The sequence below is a fragment of the Strix aluco genome, chromosome 14, assembly GCF_031877795.1.
Source record: "Strix aluco isolate bStrAlu1 chromosome 14, bStrAlu1.hap1, whole genome shotgun sequence".
NCBI lineage: Eukaryota > Metazoa > Chordata > Aves > Strigiformes > Strigidae > Strix > Strix aluco.
In genome coordinates, this window is record NC_133944.1 from 23,443,896 (window position 1) to 23,460,865 (window position 16,970).

General features: G+C 49.4%; 2 protein-coding genes across 3 annotated transcripts; one reads left to right on the forward strand and one right to left on the reverse strand.

Annotated features, from left to right (window-relative positions):
• Positions 1 to 348: 348 nt before the first annotated feature.
• On the reverse strand, positions 349 to 8,100 carry CIAPIN1 (cytokine induced apoptosis inhibitor 1). Of its 2 annotated transcripts, none has more exons than XM_074839368.1 (9): positions 8,025 to 8,100; positions 5,856 to 6,057; positions 5,408 to 5,560; positions 3,975 to 4,051; positions 3,535 to 3,703; positions 3,254 to 3,327; positions 2,812 to 2,927; positions 2,213 to 2,282; positions 349 to 1,632 (listed from the first exon to the last, which is right to left on the reverse strand). In XM_074839368.1, exons 2-9 carry the CDS (start codon positions 6,010 to 6,012, stop codon positions 1,522 to 1,524), a joined length of 927 nt encoding a protein of 308 aa, XP_074695469.1. In that variant the 5' UTR covers positions 6,013 to 6,057; positions 8,025 to 8,100; the 3' UTR covers positions 349 to 1,521. The 2 variants fall into 2 exon arrangements, with proteins under 2 accessions (XP_074695469.1, XP_074695470.1); XM_074839369.1 differs by lacking the exon at positions 8,025 to 8,100 and adding an exon at positions 6,473 to 6,789.
• COQ9 (coenzyme Q9) lies at positions 8,074 to 16,966 on the forward strand. Its single transcript, XM_074839367.1, has 9 exons — positions 8,074 to 8,182; positions 9,800 to 9,971; positions 10,575 to 10,710; positions 11,070 to 11,212; positions 11,455 to 11,539; positions 12,715 to 12,819; positions 14,766 to 14,921; positions 15,296 to 15,349; positions 16,851 to 16,966. Exons 1-9 carry the CDS (start codon positions 8,119 to 8,121, stop codon positions 16,884 to 16,886), a joined length of 951 nt encoding a protein of 316 aa, XP_074695468.1. The 5' UTR covers positions 8,074 to 8,118; the 3' UTR covers positions 16,887 to 16,966.
• Positions 16,967 to 16,970: the final 4 nt, after the last annotated feature.

A 16,970-nucleotide genomic window follows, 5' to 3' on the forward strand; every position in this document is an offset into this window, starting at 1 on the left:
GTACTGAGCACTACACAGCTCACACCGCGTCGCCTGCCCCTTGATCCACACGGGGCAATTTGCACATCTCAAGGACCCCCTCCCTCCTCTCCCTGCAAGCCTTCTTCTCCTTACTCAACCAGGAAAAAGCCTCTTTCTGAAATGTAGGCCAAATAAAAAAACTAATCTAGGCAGCTTCTTTCTGTTCTTTTCACTGTGCATCACGTATTCGAGCCATGTCTTCAGTGGAACAATTTATGGAGAGCTCCAAGATGCAACCCAACATTTAAACGGTTCCAGAAATCACCAAGAGGCTGAGTAAAAGGAGAGACGTGCTTAGAACGCCACTAATACCAGTCTCAAAACAAATGCTTTACTATCAGTCACTTTTATTTCAAGGACAGAACAGCCTTTCATCCCAGCTCCCTCCGTGAGAGTTCAGTGTGTAACTCAGGAAGCACAACAAGCAGCCACATCCTCTAGAGCAAGAGCTCCAAACGAGGCAATCCCTGCCCAGGCTTTGGGTTTTCCTCCTCTCCCTCCCCGGGTGAGAAGCAAGCCCAACACAGAACGTGAACAGCTCCCCCACCCCACACCTGCACGGATGCTTCACTAGCAGTAATGATGCAAATAAATAAAGAGTAGTCAGTATCTTGCAGAGCAGAAGATGGTGACCACAGATCATCTAGAAATTAAGTTATTGCTCTGTTCTTACTTATTGGACACTGCAGGTAACTCACTTGGTAACCACCAAGAGAGACGACAGTCTCAGATTGTCCTTGTGTCACCAGTTCCTGTTGGACACAAAGGAGTGGGAGGACAAGACAGATCTTGTTTAATCTGTTCCCTGCCTTAAGGACCCAAGTTTTCTCAGTGGGACTGAATCTTTGTTATTTGGACGGAAATAGGTGGGGGCAGGGGATATCATGGGGAGGCTCCCAGAACACTTGGAAATTCATCACACCTGCCAGACTTTACCAAGGAGTTCACATACGCTGCAAAGAGTATGTACTGCTAAGTGTACTCGCTGCTCCTGACTTGCAACAGGAGCTGCTGAGCCACCTTCACTTGGTAAGGAAACGCAGGTTCAAATTTCAAAAAGAGCAGGAGCCCAATGCCACCTTGAAAGCTGAGCCAGAGCTGCTGATTCATCAGGGAAAATCAAGGCAAATTAGAGCTATACGACATGTGCATGGGAAGTACCTGTCCCGCCACAAGCACAAGAGGTCAACCTGACACTTGATTCTACTTCCCTCTGCTGGTGGGACGTGCTGTGACGGCCAGCGTCCCAGTATCGAGTCAAGGCAGCTAAAACAAGGTGTAACATGAAGTCTAATACAAACGAAACCACTTGTCACCAAAGATTATCAGGTTGATTACAAGTGATGAGCTCACAGCAGTGTCAGTGCCCACCGTGTCCCTTCCCGCAAGGAGTACTGTCTGGAGAGCATGAGTTTGAGAGGATGAGGAGGACTGCAGGAAGAACCTCAGACTGACGGAGAAGCAGAGCAGTCCTTCGCAGGACAGACAGAGATGCCTTTGTTAAGCATCATGCAGCTGGTTCTCTTTCAGGAGAATCTTCTCCCCAGGCTTGAAGGCGGGCATCCCCAGGTAAGGGCAGCTGGCGCAGCGGAACGCATCCCCCAGGTAGCACTGGCAAGAGAAAGAAAAGCACCTTCTGTAAGCAGGGGCAACTTTCAGTTCTCTCCCCCTGTGATATGGTTTTTCCAGCCTAAGAAACGACATGGCTCCTCAGCATCTATCGGCACAGAAACTGCTTCCCTTCTACCCTCTTCTCAACACAGGTCTGGTTAGCTCAGCTGCGCAGGGCAGGGGGCTCACAGGGAAGAAGCAAGTTTCTGCCCCAGCTGGTGCGCCCAGGCGTGGCTGCAAGCTGTGCCTAGGCAGCCCCTAACCACCCCCAGGTCCCCCTGGGCTCCTGTGAGGTGATCCTCCTGCAGCAGAGCCCTGGGAAGCACACGAGCAGGGAGGGAAAGCTTCCCTGGCCACACCAACTCCTACACAGGTGGCACTGGAATGGGCAGCACGGACTGGCAGGGAGCAGTGGGCACAGGGCAGCAGGCTGAAGTATTTGGAAGTAGTATTTGGAAGCATTTGGAAGCAAATCCCAGTATTTGGAAGCAGTAAACCAGCTTAGGGAGCAGTCACTAGAGAACACAGTTCTTGGACACAAACTGCAAACCACAGTATAGAAACAAAAATGACTATTTACATTTCCACAGGCAGATTTGGGCTGTGAGCTCTTCTTCTCCTGTTCCAACTCTTCAGCCAGGCCACATGTGCTGTAGAAAAATAAAGAAGTCACCTGCATCTTTCTGCTTAAAGGTTGTGAGTCACCAACACTTGTTCCAGCCCTACTCACACACGACAGCCCTCGCTCTGTCACACGACACAGCTGACTCTGGGACTCTCATGCTCTTCGCTCTGTTCTTCAACACCATGGTTGGTGTAACAAGTGTTGAAACACCCTCCAAGTTTTAACTGAGTGGGAAATGACTCTACAGCACTTTGCTATGTGTGCTATTTCTCCTTGAAATCTGAAAAACCAGGGTTTTAGTCAAGGCTGCACACATTGTACCTCCACCTTCAAAAAGACTATTGATCATACCAGTGTGGTGATTTGTAGCAGTTTTGGTGTGGCTAGTCAATTCTCACTGAATTTGGATTTACATTCAAATAGTTAAGAAACGACACAAACCAAGAGAATTATGCTCTGAAGAACAGCAAAGTGTCTACAATCTTTTTAAAATCCCTCCAACTCTAAGGGTTTCATGTTAAAAGGTTCACCAGTATGCTAATCCCAGCACTGACCAGTTCTTGCAGGCCTTCTTTTTGCCCATTTCTTTGCAGGATGGAGCTCTGAGGGACGATGGATCTGGCTTTTTCAAATCCTCGGAATCCAACAGCTCATCAGAGTCCAGAAGATCCTGAAAATACACCACGGAAGATAACATGAAAAAACCTGATTTGTCAGAATGACATTGCTGTGTTATGTTCAAAGAAATGGTGCTATCTGCAGCACTAGCATTAAAGTGCTGCAGTTGTGCCCTCTTACCCGTGTCTCCTCTCTGCCCCCACCACACCTCTGGGCTCTCAAAACCTCACATAGTAGATGAGATATTTTGCCCTGGGGATGCCTTTCAACCTCTTAAGCTGTAAAGCTTCCCAAGAGACATGACTGAAACTATTCAGAATAGGAAAGAAGAGGAGAGAGAAGGAAGCACAGCAAAGCCTCACAAACAAAACCAGATACCATCTCCTCATCATTCATATCGCTGGCAGAGAGCGTCCACAGCTTGGCAGCAGTTGGGTCCACAGAGGGTTTTCCTGAAGCCAAAACAAAGGAAGAAACAGTAGTTACTGAAGCCTTTGCCCCATCTACTCCCGACAAATAGAGTTCAAACAACTTTGGAAAGCCCCGCTTCACAGGTTTTTACTGTAGTACTCCCTAGCCTGGAGCTGTCTCCCTATTCCAAGGGACACTTATCACCAAGAGGCCGGCAATCCAGGCATTTAGCACGCACCACTCCTTACCTGAAGGACCAGGTTTCTTGGCAAAGGAAAGTTTGAGCTGACTTGAGGATCCCACTTCAAAATTGGGCTTCCTGCCTTCTATCTGAACAATGAGAAGGTCATTGCCTTGGTAACCCAAATGCTCTTGGACCGACTGGGCCTCCTCTGGGGTCAATGCTTCCTTTTGCAGCTGCAATGTAAGATTTTAGGTTAACCTCATGCAGAACCCCTTATTTCAGCACCAAGTCCAGCATTCCAGTGAACACAATCAGTATTTTCAGTCCTAAAGAAAAACACTACGTTTGCAGTAACTAAAGTTCATGGCAGGCAGTGTCCATGCACATTTACAGGAAACCAGGGTAGCTAAACACCTTGCCACCCAGCAAGTCCCCAGGAATCGCCATCTACATGTCAAGATAACTGCAGGAAGGAGTTTCTGGAAGCAGCTAGTACATATATACCTCTTTCACTTCCACCAACCCAGAGAGAGTCAGAGCTGTGGGGAGTTTGGCTGCTGTCTTGATTCTGCTGTTGTTTCCTGGAAGACACAAAAGCAGGAAGTAGGAGGAGGTAAGAACAAGAATAGAGGTCACTGAGAAACCTGGAAGAGTAAGAGCTTTAGAAGGAAGTACTCAAGCCAAACCTCTGCTTTAAAGTTGAGCCCTTTCCAGTTGACAGCAGGAACAAACCAGAAAGAGCGTCAGCAGCTTGTTCATTAAAATAACAACCTGGGATCACAAAGCCATTCTAGCTTCAGATCTGTTCTATATACGCCAAAACTTTCTTCAACCCAATTTACAGTCACCAAAAAAAGGAAACAAAAAACCACCCCAAAACCCAAATGACAAAATCTCCCAAGTGAATAACTCATGAAGTTTTCAAACCATGGACTCCTAAATGAACATTACATTCAGAATCATCACATTCAGGAGCCTTGTTCTCATAGGCAAAAGCTACTACTATCACTGTTTAATCAAAAACTCATTACAGGCTTCTTCTCTTGGGCACAGGATTGTGCTGAACAGAATTCATTCACCCTCTCTCACTAGTCCCACTTGCACTTTTTTCCAAGTCCACCAAATTCCAGCCTGTCCGATGTGACTTTGGAAAAAAAGAAACCTCATCTACTCCAGACTATGAGTGTTCTTTGTTCTGCCCCAGAAGTGTTCTCCCTGTCCCTAAAGCACCACTTGCACCATCGAGCCACTGTCGGCTTCAAAGCACTGGCAAGTCTTTCCAACCTGAAGAAGGCGTTTCTGCTGCCACTTACAGCACCATTTTCAGCACTGTAGATTGTGTCAATAGAAACGCCGTCACCATAGATGTTTCTGTTCTTATCAGGTGGCATATTATTTCCCACTTCCATCCTGAACCAGTTCCCTATGCCTGCAAAGTTTAAATGCAGGTCAAGTATAAGACAGAGAAATAATCTTGTGTTGTCCTCCTCGTGTGCTCCTCCAGCTGTCCCAGCTCTAGCTTTACTCTTTAAACTTAGCCCAAACATTTCTACCTTTTCTGGATAACTATTTCTTGGCTGACTTCTGGGACAGCCTCTCTCAGCATGCCACCTGTCACTACTTCAGAAACTCCTCAGAAACACAACATCTGCAACTATTTAACATTACATGCCCTAGAAGAAGACCAGTGTCCACTGAGCTTTTCAGCGCAGTGTAGGAACAAGCCTACCCAGCACCTTTGACAGAAGGAGAGTGACTGCAAACACCTCTGACAGCTACCAGCTTAAACACAGGATAAAAACCTTGCTATTCAGGTTAGTGTGTCAGAATAAAAATCTCTGAATGTCGGTCAGGGTTCCTGTCCTTTCCATTTCAGCCTAATCCTCACAAGAATTGCTATGTTGCCGTGAAGGCAAGGCTGATGCGGATTCTCTCACCTGATTCTGTAACCACCGGTTCTTTCAGGAGGACACGGCCCCCTGGCTTAAGTATCCGAGCTATTTCTGCCAGTACCTCTGCGCTGTGCTGCGCTGTACTGCCTGGTACCACACCAGAGAGAATGACATCGAAACTGGACTCCCTGTGAGCCGCTGAAAAGAAAAAGAGGAAGATGGTAAAATTTTGCACATATATACAAACAGCTTTGCTTAATACATCAGTTACATCCCCCTCCTCATCCCTCCTGCTTCCATACAACAGCACTAACCGGTTAAAGACAGCAGTCATGGAAGCACGACCAGGGTATATCACTTTCTTTGCTGTACTGCCAGCGGTAAGAGTTAGCAGTAGGTGCTATCGTTGTTCTGAATGATGACTTACAAACCAGGGAAGCACAGAAGCACCCTCTCCCTTTAAGCAAAACTGAAAAATTAAGCTCATTCTTACACTGAGACAGCTGGTTAATGTTTTCCACAGAGACACGATTATCAGCTCCCACCAGTGCCTGAATTTTATCGACCAGATCCTTCAGGGCTTCAACCGGCGAGGAGCTGTCCCAGATGACGGCCACGCGCTGGCCTGGCACGACTCCGTACTCCCCCATTCCCACAGCAGCAGCAAACCTGACAGCGGCAGGGAGAGGAACAGGCTGGGGGGAGACAGAGAGGAAGGGTAAGTGCCAAGCGCAGCATGAACCTCTGTGGACTGTGACTTAATCACAGAGCATCAACTCGTTTTAATAAATGAGAATTATTTTCTGGAGACAGGCACTCGCACAAGCCGAGTGTTAACATGACGTCAAGAAATAGCTACACTTTAGGGCATAATTCAGTTCCTCTCCAGTTCAGAGACTAGTTTTGTAGGGAGACTGCAAGCCATGCTTAAAAAACCCACAAACAACTGACTTGCTTTCCTTAAAGATTTGAAAAGAGACATACACAGGATTTCTGAATTTCCAGACTAGTGACAACTATTTGACATTAAACACTGCCTTGTCTCTCCTGCTCAGGACATGACCTAGCAGAGTTTGCTTCCACAGTACATGAGAAGAAAAAAAAAAGTACCTTTCAGCATTCCCAGCATTCCAGATTGAGGCTCTTTCAGCTCTTATCATTGGTGGTGCTGAGTGAGCAGTTACACGGAGGGAGGAGGGGAACAGAATGTGTAGTGAAGCGACAGTTTTGAAAAATCTGTCTCACTGATATTTTATAAAAGACTGTATTCCTGACAGAGTCCAAAGAAAATTGGCACTATAGAAGTGTTACAACAGTATCACACCATCACCTGTACTCATAGCAGCACCAGCTACTGAAACAGATTACAGAATCACAGAATCATCATCAAGGTTGGAAAAGCCCTTGAAGCTCCTCCAGTCCAACCATGAACCTCACCCTGACCGTTCCCAACTCCACCAGATCCCTCAGCGCTGGGTCAACCCGACTCTTCAACCCCTCCAGGGATGGGGACTCCCCCCCTGCCCTGGGCAGCCCATTCCAACGCCCAACAACCCCTTCTGCAAAGAAATCCTTCCTAAGAGCCAGTCTGACCCTGCCCTGGCGCAGCTTGAGGCCATTCCCTCTTGTCCTGGCGCTGGTTCCTTGGCTCAAGAGACTCATCCCCCCTCTCTGCAGCCTCCTTTCAGGGAGTTGTGGAGGGCCATGAGGTCTCCCCTCAGCCTCCTCTTCTTCAGACTAATTCATATAATAATTTCAAGACCATTCAGAGCCCAAACCACATGAACAACAACAACAGCCTGCATCAGTCCCTCTCAAGACGCAATCTAAAGAAAGTAGGAAGCTACTGTAGTCCTCAAAGACATGACATTACACCTGCCTTCAGTTAGTGTAAAAGCTGGTAGTTAGTTACCATTAAAGCATGCACAGTCACGTTCCTGATGGGATGATGGGGAGGATATTTTTCCCCTCTTATGTTTTCCAGTAGTAGGTGGAATATATATGGGCAAAGACAGCGACCAGGCGCTCTCCTCCGTCACACCACGGAGGATCACGGCCGGCTGGGACCAGGCTGCTCTGTGCCACACCAGGGAGCAGGCCCAAGGGCTGCGGCCGGAGCAGACACCGGGCTAGCGGTGGGGAGAGGGCCTTATCTTAATTTCACACACATTTAACAGGCCTTGAGGAACAGGAGTGCCCAAAACAGGGCAAGAAAGGAGCATTAAACAGTATTACAGGTTTCCAGCTTCCATAGATTAAAAAGCTACAGCATATAGCACGGCAAAACTTTAAGTTAAAGCCTCCTGAGCGCTCCGCACCCTCTGATACACAGCAGGCGGCTTCCAGCGGCCCAGGACGCAATCCCAGGCTGCAGGCAGCGACTGCACTGGCCCTACCGCTGCTCACCACTTTAAATACATCCCCTCACAAAGAAAGGGCAGAATAAACCGCAGAGCCAGGAACGGCTTACAGGGACGAGGAACTAGATACGTGAGGAAATTTCACACAGGAATTCCGCAGCCCCGGTGGCGGCCGCCTCAAAGGAGGCCTCGGGAGAGAGTTTTTAAGGGGAAAAAGGGGAGTCTCGGCCAACACGGAGACTCCCCCCGCCGCTGAGGAGAGGAGAGGGGCCCCCGGCCCTGCCCGCCCCGGCCCCGCTCACCTCCGCGCGCGCCCGGCTCGCCTGGGCTCCCCTCTGACGCCGTCCCCGCCGCGTCCCGCCCCCGCGACGTCATCGCCCTCTGCCCGCTTCCAAGATGGCGGCGGCGGTGGCGGGCAGCCTGCGGCGGGCGGGCTGGCGGCTGTGGCGGGGCCGTGCGGGTGAGGGGGCGGGGGGCGCGGCTGGGAGGGGGGGGGTGGTGGACGGGACGGCGTGTCCGTGCTCCTGCCCGTGCTCCTGCCCGTGCTCCTGCCCGTGCTCCTGCCCGTGGCGGGCGGGGCGGGGCCGGGCCGAGCGGGGCGGGGGAAGGTGAGGTGAAGGGCAGAAGCGGGGCACCGCTAGGGGGCGCCACGGGGCTGCGGGGCCGCTCAAGGCCCAGGCCCAGGCTCAGTTCTAGGCCCCAAAGCCGGGCCGAGGCCGGCCTGACGCTGGTGGCTGTGGGCCCCAGGCGGGCTGGGGGGTCGGAGGGACGCAGCCTGGCCCCTGAGGGTCTCTTTGGGGAGCGCAGTGCTGTGGTGAAGGAGGCCTGGTGTGAGGGGACCTGTGCCCAGCCAGCCCCTCACACCTCCCTGGCCTGGAAACTGCCCCCCACGGTGTGTGAGGGAACCAGAGGGGTGTTGGGTTTGAGGGGGTGTTTGGTGCGTGGCCAGCAGGGACAGGGAAGGGATCTTGCCCCTGTACTCGGCACTGGTGAGGCCCCGCCTCGATGAGTGGGTTCAGTTTTGGGCCCCTCACTCCAAAAAGGCCATTGAATGACTCGAGCGTGTCCAGAGAAGGGCAACGGAGCTGGTGCAGGGTCTGGAGCACAGGTCTGATGGGGAGCGGCTGAGGGAACTGGGGGGGTTTAGTCTGGAGAAGAGGAGGCTGAGGGGAGACCTCATGGCCCTCTACAACTCCCTGAAAGGAGGGTGCAGAGAGGGGGGATGAGTCTCTTTAACCAAGTAACAAGCGATAGGACAAGAGGTAATGGCCTCAAGTTGCGCCAGGGAAGGTTTAGACTGGATATTAGGAAGCATTTCTTTCCAGAACAGGTAGTCAGGCGTTGGAATGGGCTGCCCAGGGCAGGGGGGGAGTTCCCATCCCTGGAGGGGTTCAAGAGGCGGGTTGACCCAGCGCTGAGTGATCTGGTGTAGTTGGGATCTGTCAGTGCTAGCTAGGTTAAGGGTTGGACTAGATGATCTTCAAGGTCCTTTCCAACTGAGATGATTCTGTGATTCTGTGGTGGCTCTTTTAAAAGTGTGGGCCGTGCAACCCAAGCTTATTAAAAAACCCAAAACCTCACTGCAGTTAAATCAAAAATTCTCATAGAGTAGCCGTAGTTGAAAGCTGTGTTGCCTGTGAGTCATTTGAGAAACACACATCATGGTCAGTGTGTTGTATCTGTTAAGACTGCTCGCTCTCCGGAGTGGTACTCTCCTCTTGCCCTGAGCTCAGGGGTCAGCTCCTTCCTCTAACTCTTGTCCTTCATCAGGGACAAAAAGGAGAGAAGGCATACGGCAGGGGAGTCATTGCATGTGTCCAGTCCAAGATTGGGAAACTCCTTTCTGTTTGCAATACATGCCTTCTGTGCGGATCTTTTCCTCACAAAACATTTTCACTTTATTTTCATCAAGTAAATGTGAGCTTAGCTGAGAGGGGTGCTTCTTGGAAGTGTAAAAAAATATGGTTTACAAATTTGTTCTTTTCATCTGTGTTACTGTAACTCTCTTCTTCACCTTAGTTTTCTGTGCTTCCTCTTGTAGGAAGGAGAGATCTGACTCTCTTGGTTTCTCTTTCAGTGGTCAGGTGCCAGCTCTACTCACCACAGCGTGCTCTGCAGGCCTCGGCTGTGCTGAGGAGAGTCTCCGATGAGCAGAAGAAGGAGCCGTTGGCATCTTCCTCTCAGCAGCAGTTCGATTCTCATCCAGCTGATCACCAGCCTGAACAGGAACCTCAGGGACCTCGCCCCAGGTAACCCACTAGCTATTTCTAGTGCTGTCCTGCTGACAGCAGGATTGGAAGGCTTTGCTTTCCTGAAACTCACATCTGAAACTTGGAGGCAACGAGATCCAGAGTTAATGGAGACTCAGACTGCAGCAGCTGGAGAGCTGATTTGCTGTGACAGTGCAAATTCCACTGTCTGCCATGGAGATGGGATGGGACTTGCTTTCAAGAGGGAGCCTCTCTGGTCTGCAAAGCGCAAGCCTTCACTTCTGGATTTTTGTGTAAATCTACACAAAATATGGACAATATGTTGTCCATATGCCTACTTCCCCCATTGGAAAATCTTATAGTTTAGCTTTTTTTTAAAGGAGGGGGAATCTGAGGCTGATTGGTCTCCAGGTAGGCACCTAGACTGAGCCCTCCCTTACTTTTCTCTTCTCCTCTCATGGCAAAGGTTGGTTAAGAATCCTTTTTCTGGAAAGAGAAGGATTTTACAAGAGGAGGTGAGATTTATACTAAGTAAGCAGATCTCAAAGCGTGCCTGCACGCAGCGGTGGCAGTGAGTGAGTGGCAGAGTCCAAGTTGCTGATGTTTGATGGTGACGTTCCCCTCACTGTAACCTTCTCATAGTTACACTGGCCAGGGCGGCCAGGAGTCTGAGGACTATGAGAGCGAGGAGCAGCTGCAGCATCGAATCCTCACAGCAGCGCTGGAGTTTGTGCCTGAACATGGCTGGACTGCAGAAGCCATTGCAGAGGGAGCCAAGGTATGTGGGGAGAGAAGCAAAGAACCAGTTGCAAACTGGATGGAGCTGAAGTCCAAAGACAGCCAGGCCTGCATGCTTCCCCCACATACTCTTGGGCGATGCACCCTAGTCAGCAAATGGTACTGGGCAGGAATGTGTCCCAGCTACCGCAGGATAACCCTGTCAGAGTTAAACTAAGGCACAATGTAGAGCAGTGATCCTAAAGAAAGGAAAACATGTACAGGAAGTGCTTTTGAATGCAGCGTTGCTTTGTTTAAATTCATATAACTTCATTCCCAAAACAAATACAACATTTTTCCTAGCTGGATCCTGCTTAGCAGTGTATGACCTTGTCTGTGCTTTTCCCTTTTTCCATACAGACCCTGGGTCTCTCTGTTGCTGCCGCAGGGATGTTTCACAGTGATGGCAGTGAACTGATCCTGCACTTTGTGTCTCAGTGCAACACCAAGCTGTCTGATCTGCTGGAGCAGGAGCAAAAACTAGTGCAGTTGGGCAAAGCAGAGTGAGTACTGGGTATGAAAAGACATCTTCCTTGGCAGACTTTGGGGACTGGATAGACAGAGAGGCCACCTGGGACACAGATACTTTAAATAAAAAATGTAATTTATCCAGGTAAAACCACCTGCCCAGATACAAAGTTGGACCAGAGGCATGAAGGATACATAATACTTTGCATACCTTTAAAGTTCAGAACTGAGTTTAACTTGGATGTTCTTCATATTTGGGTTTTTTTTCCTCACCCAGGAAGAAATCTACAGATCAATTCCTGAGAGATGCTGTGGAAGCCAGACTGAGGATGCTGATTCCATATATTGAGAAATGGCCCCAGGTATAGAATGAATATCAAGACCGTCTCTTTTTTTGTGTGTGTTTTAAACACCCTGTGACCTGCAACATTGTCTCTCCACCAGAGTAGTTCAAGGTTTTAAATGAAACCCTCGCTGGTTTCAGATTATTTGTAGCCTTCAAGAGGAGAGCAACCTTGGAAGGAGGCAGTTAAACACTTAGAACAACTATTTATTGAGTTCCGGAAAGGCAAACCTTTGTCCATTGTTCATTCCACCCATCTGGGATCCCCAAGGGATAACCTGTGTCTCTGCTCCGTCCCATTTGCAGTGTCACTGCAAGTCAGGCTCCTTGCAGCATTGTTCTGCCTGCACCGGTATCACCTGGCACCTGGAAATGCAGAACTACTGCTTTGTTGCAAGAAACCGCCTGCCTAGTGTGTGAGTGACAAACCCTCGGCACCTTGAGGGATAGATCTGTGAACTGAGAGGGCTTCATGCTTCAAAATTCAGATTTAAGTCTCGAGCTGTTCTTCCCAGGGTGGGAAGGGAATTGAATTGTGGCCACAGTAACAAGCAGACAGTTCCAACCTTGGGCTGCAAAGATTGCTGCAAAGTCAGCCTCTGTTGTCCGGAATCGCTGCTGGCCTCTGGGCAGCTGAATCCAGTGCCCCTTGCAGAGAGAGAAGACAGGATTCGTGTTTTTGTTCCAGATTAGCATAACTTGTCTTCTGAAGGACGTGGGTGGTTTTGTGACTCTCCCGGCCTTGTGTTATTATGTTCAAAGGCTGCAGGATGCCAGCAGGGCCATTATGGCTGGCTGTTCTGCCCTTGGTAGCTGCTTTGAGTTCAAAGTCAAATTCAGAGAAATGACAGGTTTGACTCTCTGCCTGTAGGGGCACAGCGCAAGTGTGAGTCAGCTCAGCCTGTGCTGTTTCCCTGCCTGGAGAGGCAGCTCGGGAGAGACAACATGTGGCGGAGAGCTGTGGGCTCCAGCGCAGGCCGAGGCCTGAGCTCGGCTGCCACACTGTATATTCCCCACAAATCCTGCCGCTTGGAAAGACCGGTGCTAGCTGGAAAGAGCTGGGAGGACTTGTCACTGGGAGCTGGAGGCAACAGGAACAGGGAAAAGATAACAGAGCGGAGCATTGTTGGTCTGTTTTAACATAATGTCCTTCTCTCTTCGACTCTCCCGTTTATCTGTGTGTTCCCTTCGCAGGCTCTAAGCATCCTGTTGCTCCCACATAACATCCCTTCCAGCCTCAACCTCCTCACCAGCATGATTGATGATATATGGCAGTATGCTGGAGACCAGTCCACAGATGTAAGTTTTTGTGCTTTGCAGAGCAGCTGGTTCTACCCCTCAGCACTTCAGTAAAATGACGGCTTGAAGTAGGCGTTGGGCCACATCTCTTGAAACAATCTGTTTGTTGAATGAGGAAGACATTTCCAGAAGCACCCAAGGGTCCTTATAAGCTATAGTCTTAATTTCCAAAGAGATTTAGGAGCCAGTGGGACTAAATGCAAATTAGTGCTAATGGGATTAGTGCAAATTAAAAGTACCTACTTTCCTAGGCTCTTTTAAGTGGTCTTTTTTTTTTTTTTTTTTGAAGACACAGACGAAATGGTTGAGATTTTGAGACTAAGAAGTTGATCCAGTATTCAGTGAGTGAGCAGTGTGTCTCTGTTGAAGCAGCTGTCTCTTCCACCAGCAGTAGCATTTACAGATTTGACTTGAAAACCTTTAAATAACCTACCTAAAAATACCAGTAGCTTATTAAAGCTTTCATCTTTCTGGCAGGAAATAAAAGAAAATTATAACCTTAATTAAAGCAATTAATAAATTACTTTAATTCATATAGATGTAGGGAGAGATGGGAAAAGCTAAATGAACCATTTTAACAAACTACTTTAATAAGCTTCTTTTATCTGTGTATAAAAGAGAAGCTACTGCAGTGAAAAATAAATGATAGAAAAATGAAAGGAACAAACCAGAAGAGAACTGAAAGACTGTGATTGCATCAGGATCTGCAAGTCCCTTATGGGTTATGAAAGTCAAATTGACATGTCAGAGTCAGTGTCTGCACTGAGCTGTTCCTAAAGTCTCCTCACTGACACAGGGATTAAGAGAAATGCTAAAGTCTGTCTTTTGTTTGCACCTCCTGACCAGTGACAGGAGTTTTCTTGGGAAGCTGTGATGCTGAGCCCCCTCCCTTTTTCCCGGTGAAGGGGTTTAATGTCACTTGCAGTGTCTCTTCACAGCGCCAGGAGCTAGGCAGGGTATGCCCATGCCTCAGAGACCCCTTCAGGTGGGTTTTTTTGGAGCAGGAGAATCAACAGTTTGGCCTCAGGCACCTGAGAGGTCCAGCTGCAACTGGCAACATCCCTCATGTTTCTCCCTTCGTCAAAGCTTGCAGGTCATGGTGCAGACAGTGGAGCTTTCAATCCAACTGTTGTTTTCAAAATCAAGGCCTGTGTTTTCATTTTTTTGTTGCTTTGTAATTGTGAATGGAACAACCAGTATTTTTTCTAGGTGATAGCAGCAAATGAAGACTCATTTTTAAAAATGTTTATGTATTTCATCTGCCAGTGGTTCAAGTGCAACTGGAAAAACTGAAGAGTTTGAGTTATTTGTGCATCTTTGCATTGTGTAACTTACTGTTGTAACGCATCCTACAGCATTGCTGTCAGCAGTGTACCGATGCATTAGTGATTCAGCAGGCAGTACTGGTACTTCAGAGATAGGATTTGGGAAAGGTGTATCTCTGCGTGATGTCTTGCGCAGTGCTGTCCTCTGTTCCCTTCATCCTTGTATCTGGTGTGAACAGCAGCTCGAGTTCAGTACTAAATATAGCCGTTTCTCATCTAATCGGTTCTAGAATCGGCGCTTTGCATTGCCTGCTGGCAGTCTGTAAAGCAAAGATGAACTCTTGCACAGCGCACACAGGCTAGCTGGGCAAGGGAGAGTTCCTTGCTGGCTGCTGCAGGTGCCTGCTTGTGACCAGAAGCAGGTGGTGGGGATTTTGTTCAGCAGTTTTAGACACCGTTCTTGTGACCTCTGCCTGGTGCCACGGGAGCAGCTGAGCTGTCAGATGTCGGTGTTGGCTGGTGGCCCACTGCATCACAGGGACGAGTTACACAGTTTAAGTGGGGAAGGAGTGTGCAGTCTATATGCTATTTTCCTTGGCTGTTCTCTAATCTGCTTTCGTGAGCTGCGTTCTTGATCTGCATTCAGGTGACACCTTTCTCTCTCATTTCATGCCCTTGCAGTTTAACTGGTACACTCGTCGGGCTGTGCTCACTGGCATCTACAACACCACCGAACTGGTGATGATGCAGGATTCATCCCCCGACTTCGAGGACACTTGGCGCTTCCTGGAAAACAGAGTAGCTGATGCCATGAATATGGGTGATACAGCTAATCAGGTAATGTTACAGGGCAAGTCCCCCTTCTCCCCAAATACATGTTTCAGTCATGCAGAGCACACATCTGCTGAGAGACCACCTGGTACAGGCAGGTGATTGCACAAATGCTGTCAGTTCAAAACCAATAAATGCTTTTCTAGTAAAATGACACATAGGTGCCCTCTTTGTCAGACTGGCTCGATGGTTAGGAGACATATTCCCAGGAAATCTCATCTGTGTTTCTTATCTCTGGCTATTTGTTTGCAGTGCTTGACTTCTGTCAGCACCTCTCTGTAGCAAATGCATGTTTGTTGTGCGTTACATCTCTGTGTTTGGATGGCCACGAGTGTAAGTGCAGAAGAAAGCAAAGGTCATATTCTCCTCGTGTCTCCTAGGTACAGTCAACTGGAGAAGCAGTTGTCCAGGGCCTGATGGGAGCTGCAGTTACTGTAAGTAATGCTGAAACCAGCAGGGCTGTAAGGGCAGAATTGTTTCTGTTCCCTTCTGTGCTGAATGTCAGCATGTTTTTCCTCCCGAATCTAGAGGACAGCATGAAAAAGAATTGCCTTTCATAACTTAACTACATGTAAGGATGATTTTCTGGGTAGTTTGGGGTTAGTTCACTGTTCTGTGCTGAAAGAACTTCTAATAGAGCGTGAAAAAATAAGTCTGAAGCTGCAGGGTGAGCTTTAGGGGTGAGAGACAGGAGATCAGAATAAATACAACTGTTCTGCCTTTCTCGTCACAAGATCTCTTCCTCTGCCAGTCCCTGTGCTGGAGATCTTCACGGAAGGTCCGTGCCCCCATGGACACTTGGGAGGTGGCATCTGTTCCTGAGCCACAGCAGGGTGACTTTCTCAAGCTGTTTCAGTTGACTGCAGTGTCCTTCCAAGAATTCACTCACTTCTTGGTAGCAGCCTGGACTGCTTTGTGTCCATGCAGAGGGAGCTGCGCTTCCTCTGGGATACAAAACAATCCTTTGTGTACCCAGGAATGATTTCTGAAGGGCTTCAGGGACTCCCTGTGATTCTATTTTTGGACAATTCCTGTTACATTTAGCAGCAAAGTGATATCCTTGTTATCAGAAATAAGTTTTCCTTGTACCAGCACAAGACAAACAGGCTGGAACATAAATTAGAAATAATTTTTACTGTATGAAGCAGTTCTCAAGAATTTCTCCCACTTCCTTCCCCCTGCAGTTATGGTGGAATTATTTCGTATCTTTAGTGTTTCTCGGCCTCTCTCTGCTTTCACACCTGTGCATGCCAGAAGCATCCTCCACCAGAGAAAGCCCCTTGCTCTGTTTGTGCTCCTGTACGTCAGCCCGGGGCTCTCCTGCAGTTTGTGTCCCTGCGGTCTGGGTCTGAGGTGTCCCACTGCCGGGAGTTGAGCCTGACCCTGCAGCAGAGCCACCGAGCAGATAAACAGGAGGAACTAGGCTGCTTCTGAAGGGGGGTGGGTTGCAGCCAGCTAGTTTTAGGGCAAAACCATCCCAGTACATTAACTATTAGGGGTAACGAGTCCGGACTCCCACGTCCGAGGGCGCAGCCGCTGTACGGGTGTGCTGAGCTCTCCAGGTCTCTGCAGAATGGATGAGCAAACCGAATGCCTCAAAGGCTTAAATTCACCCTTGGGGTCTGTGTGGCCGCAGAAATAAAACCAAGCTGAAACCTACTGACCCAGAGAGCAAGTTCAGGTGGGAGAGGGGCTTGTGGCTGGAGCTAGGGTGATCCTTCTCCCCCGCCCCCCGTCCGCATTCACCCCCGTCCTCTGACTGCAAATGCCCCCCCAAGCACGCAGGTCCCCCCTCTTCACCCCTGCTCCGTGGCCTCTTCTGGAGCACGACCTGCTGACACCTCCAGGGCTGGGGAGAGGCCTCGGTGCCCCGGGGAGCGCGGCCTCTGCCCCCGGGGCGCCGGTACTTAACCCCCTTCTCCCTCTGCCCCACAGCTCAGGAACCTGGCGGGGCTGAACCAGCGCCGGTGAGGCGGGAGCCGACGGCGCAGGAGGCAGGACGGGCCGCGCCCGACGTTTCCCCGACACTAATAAAGCCGCAGCCCAGCCTGGCAC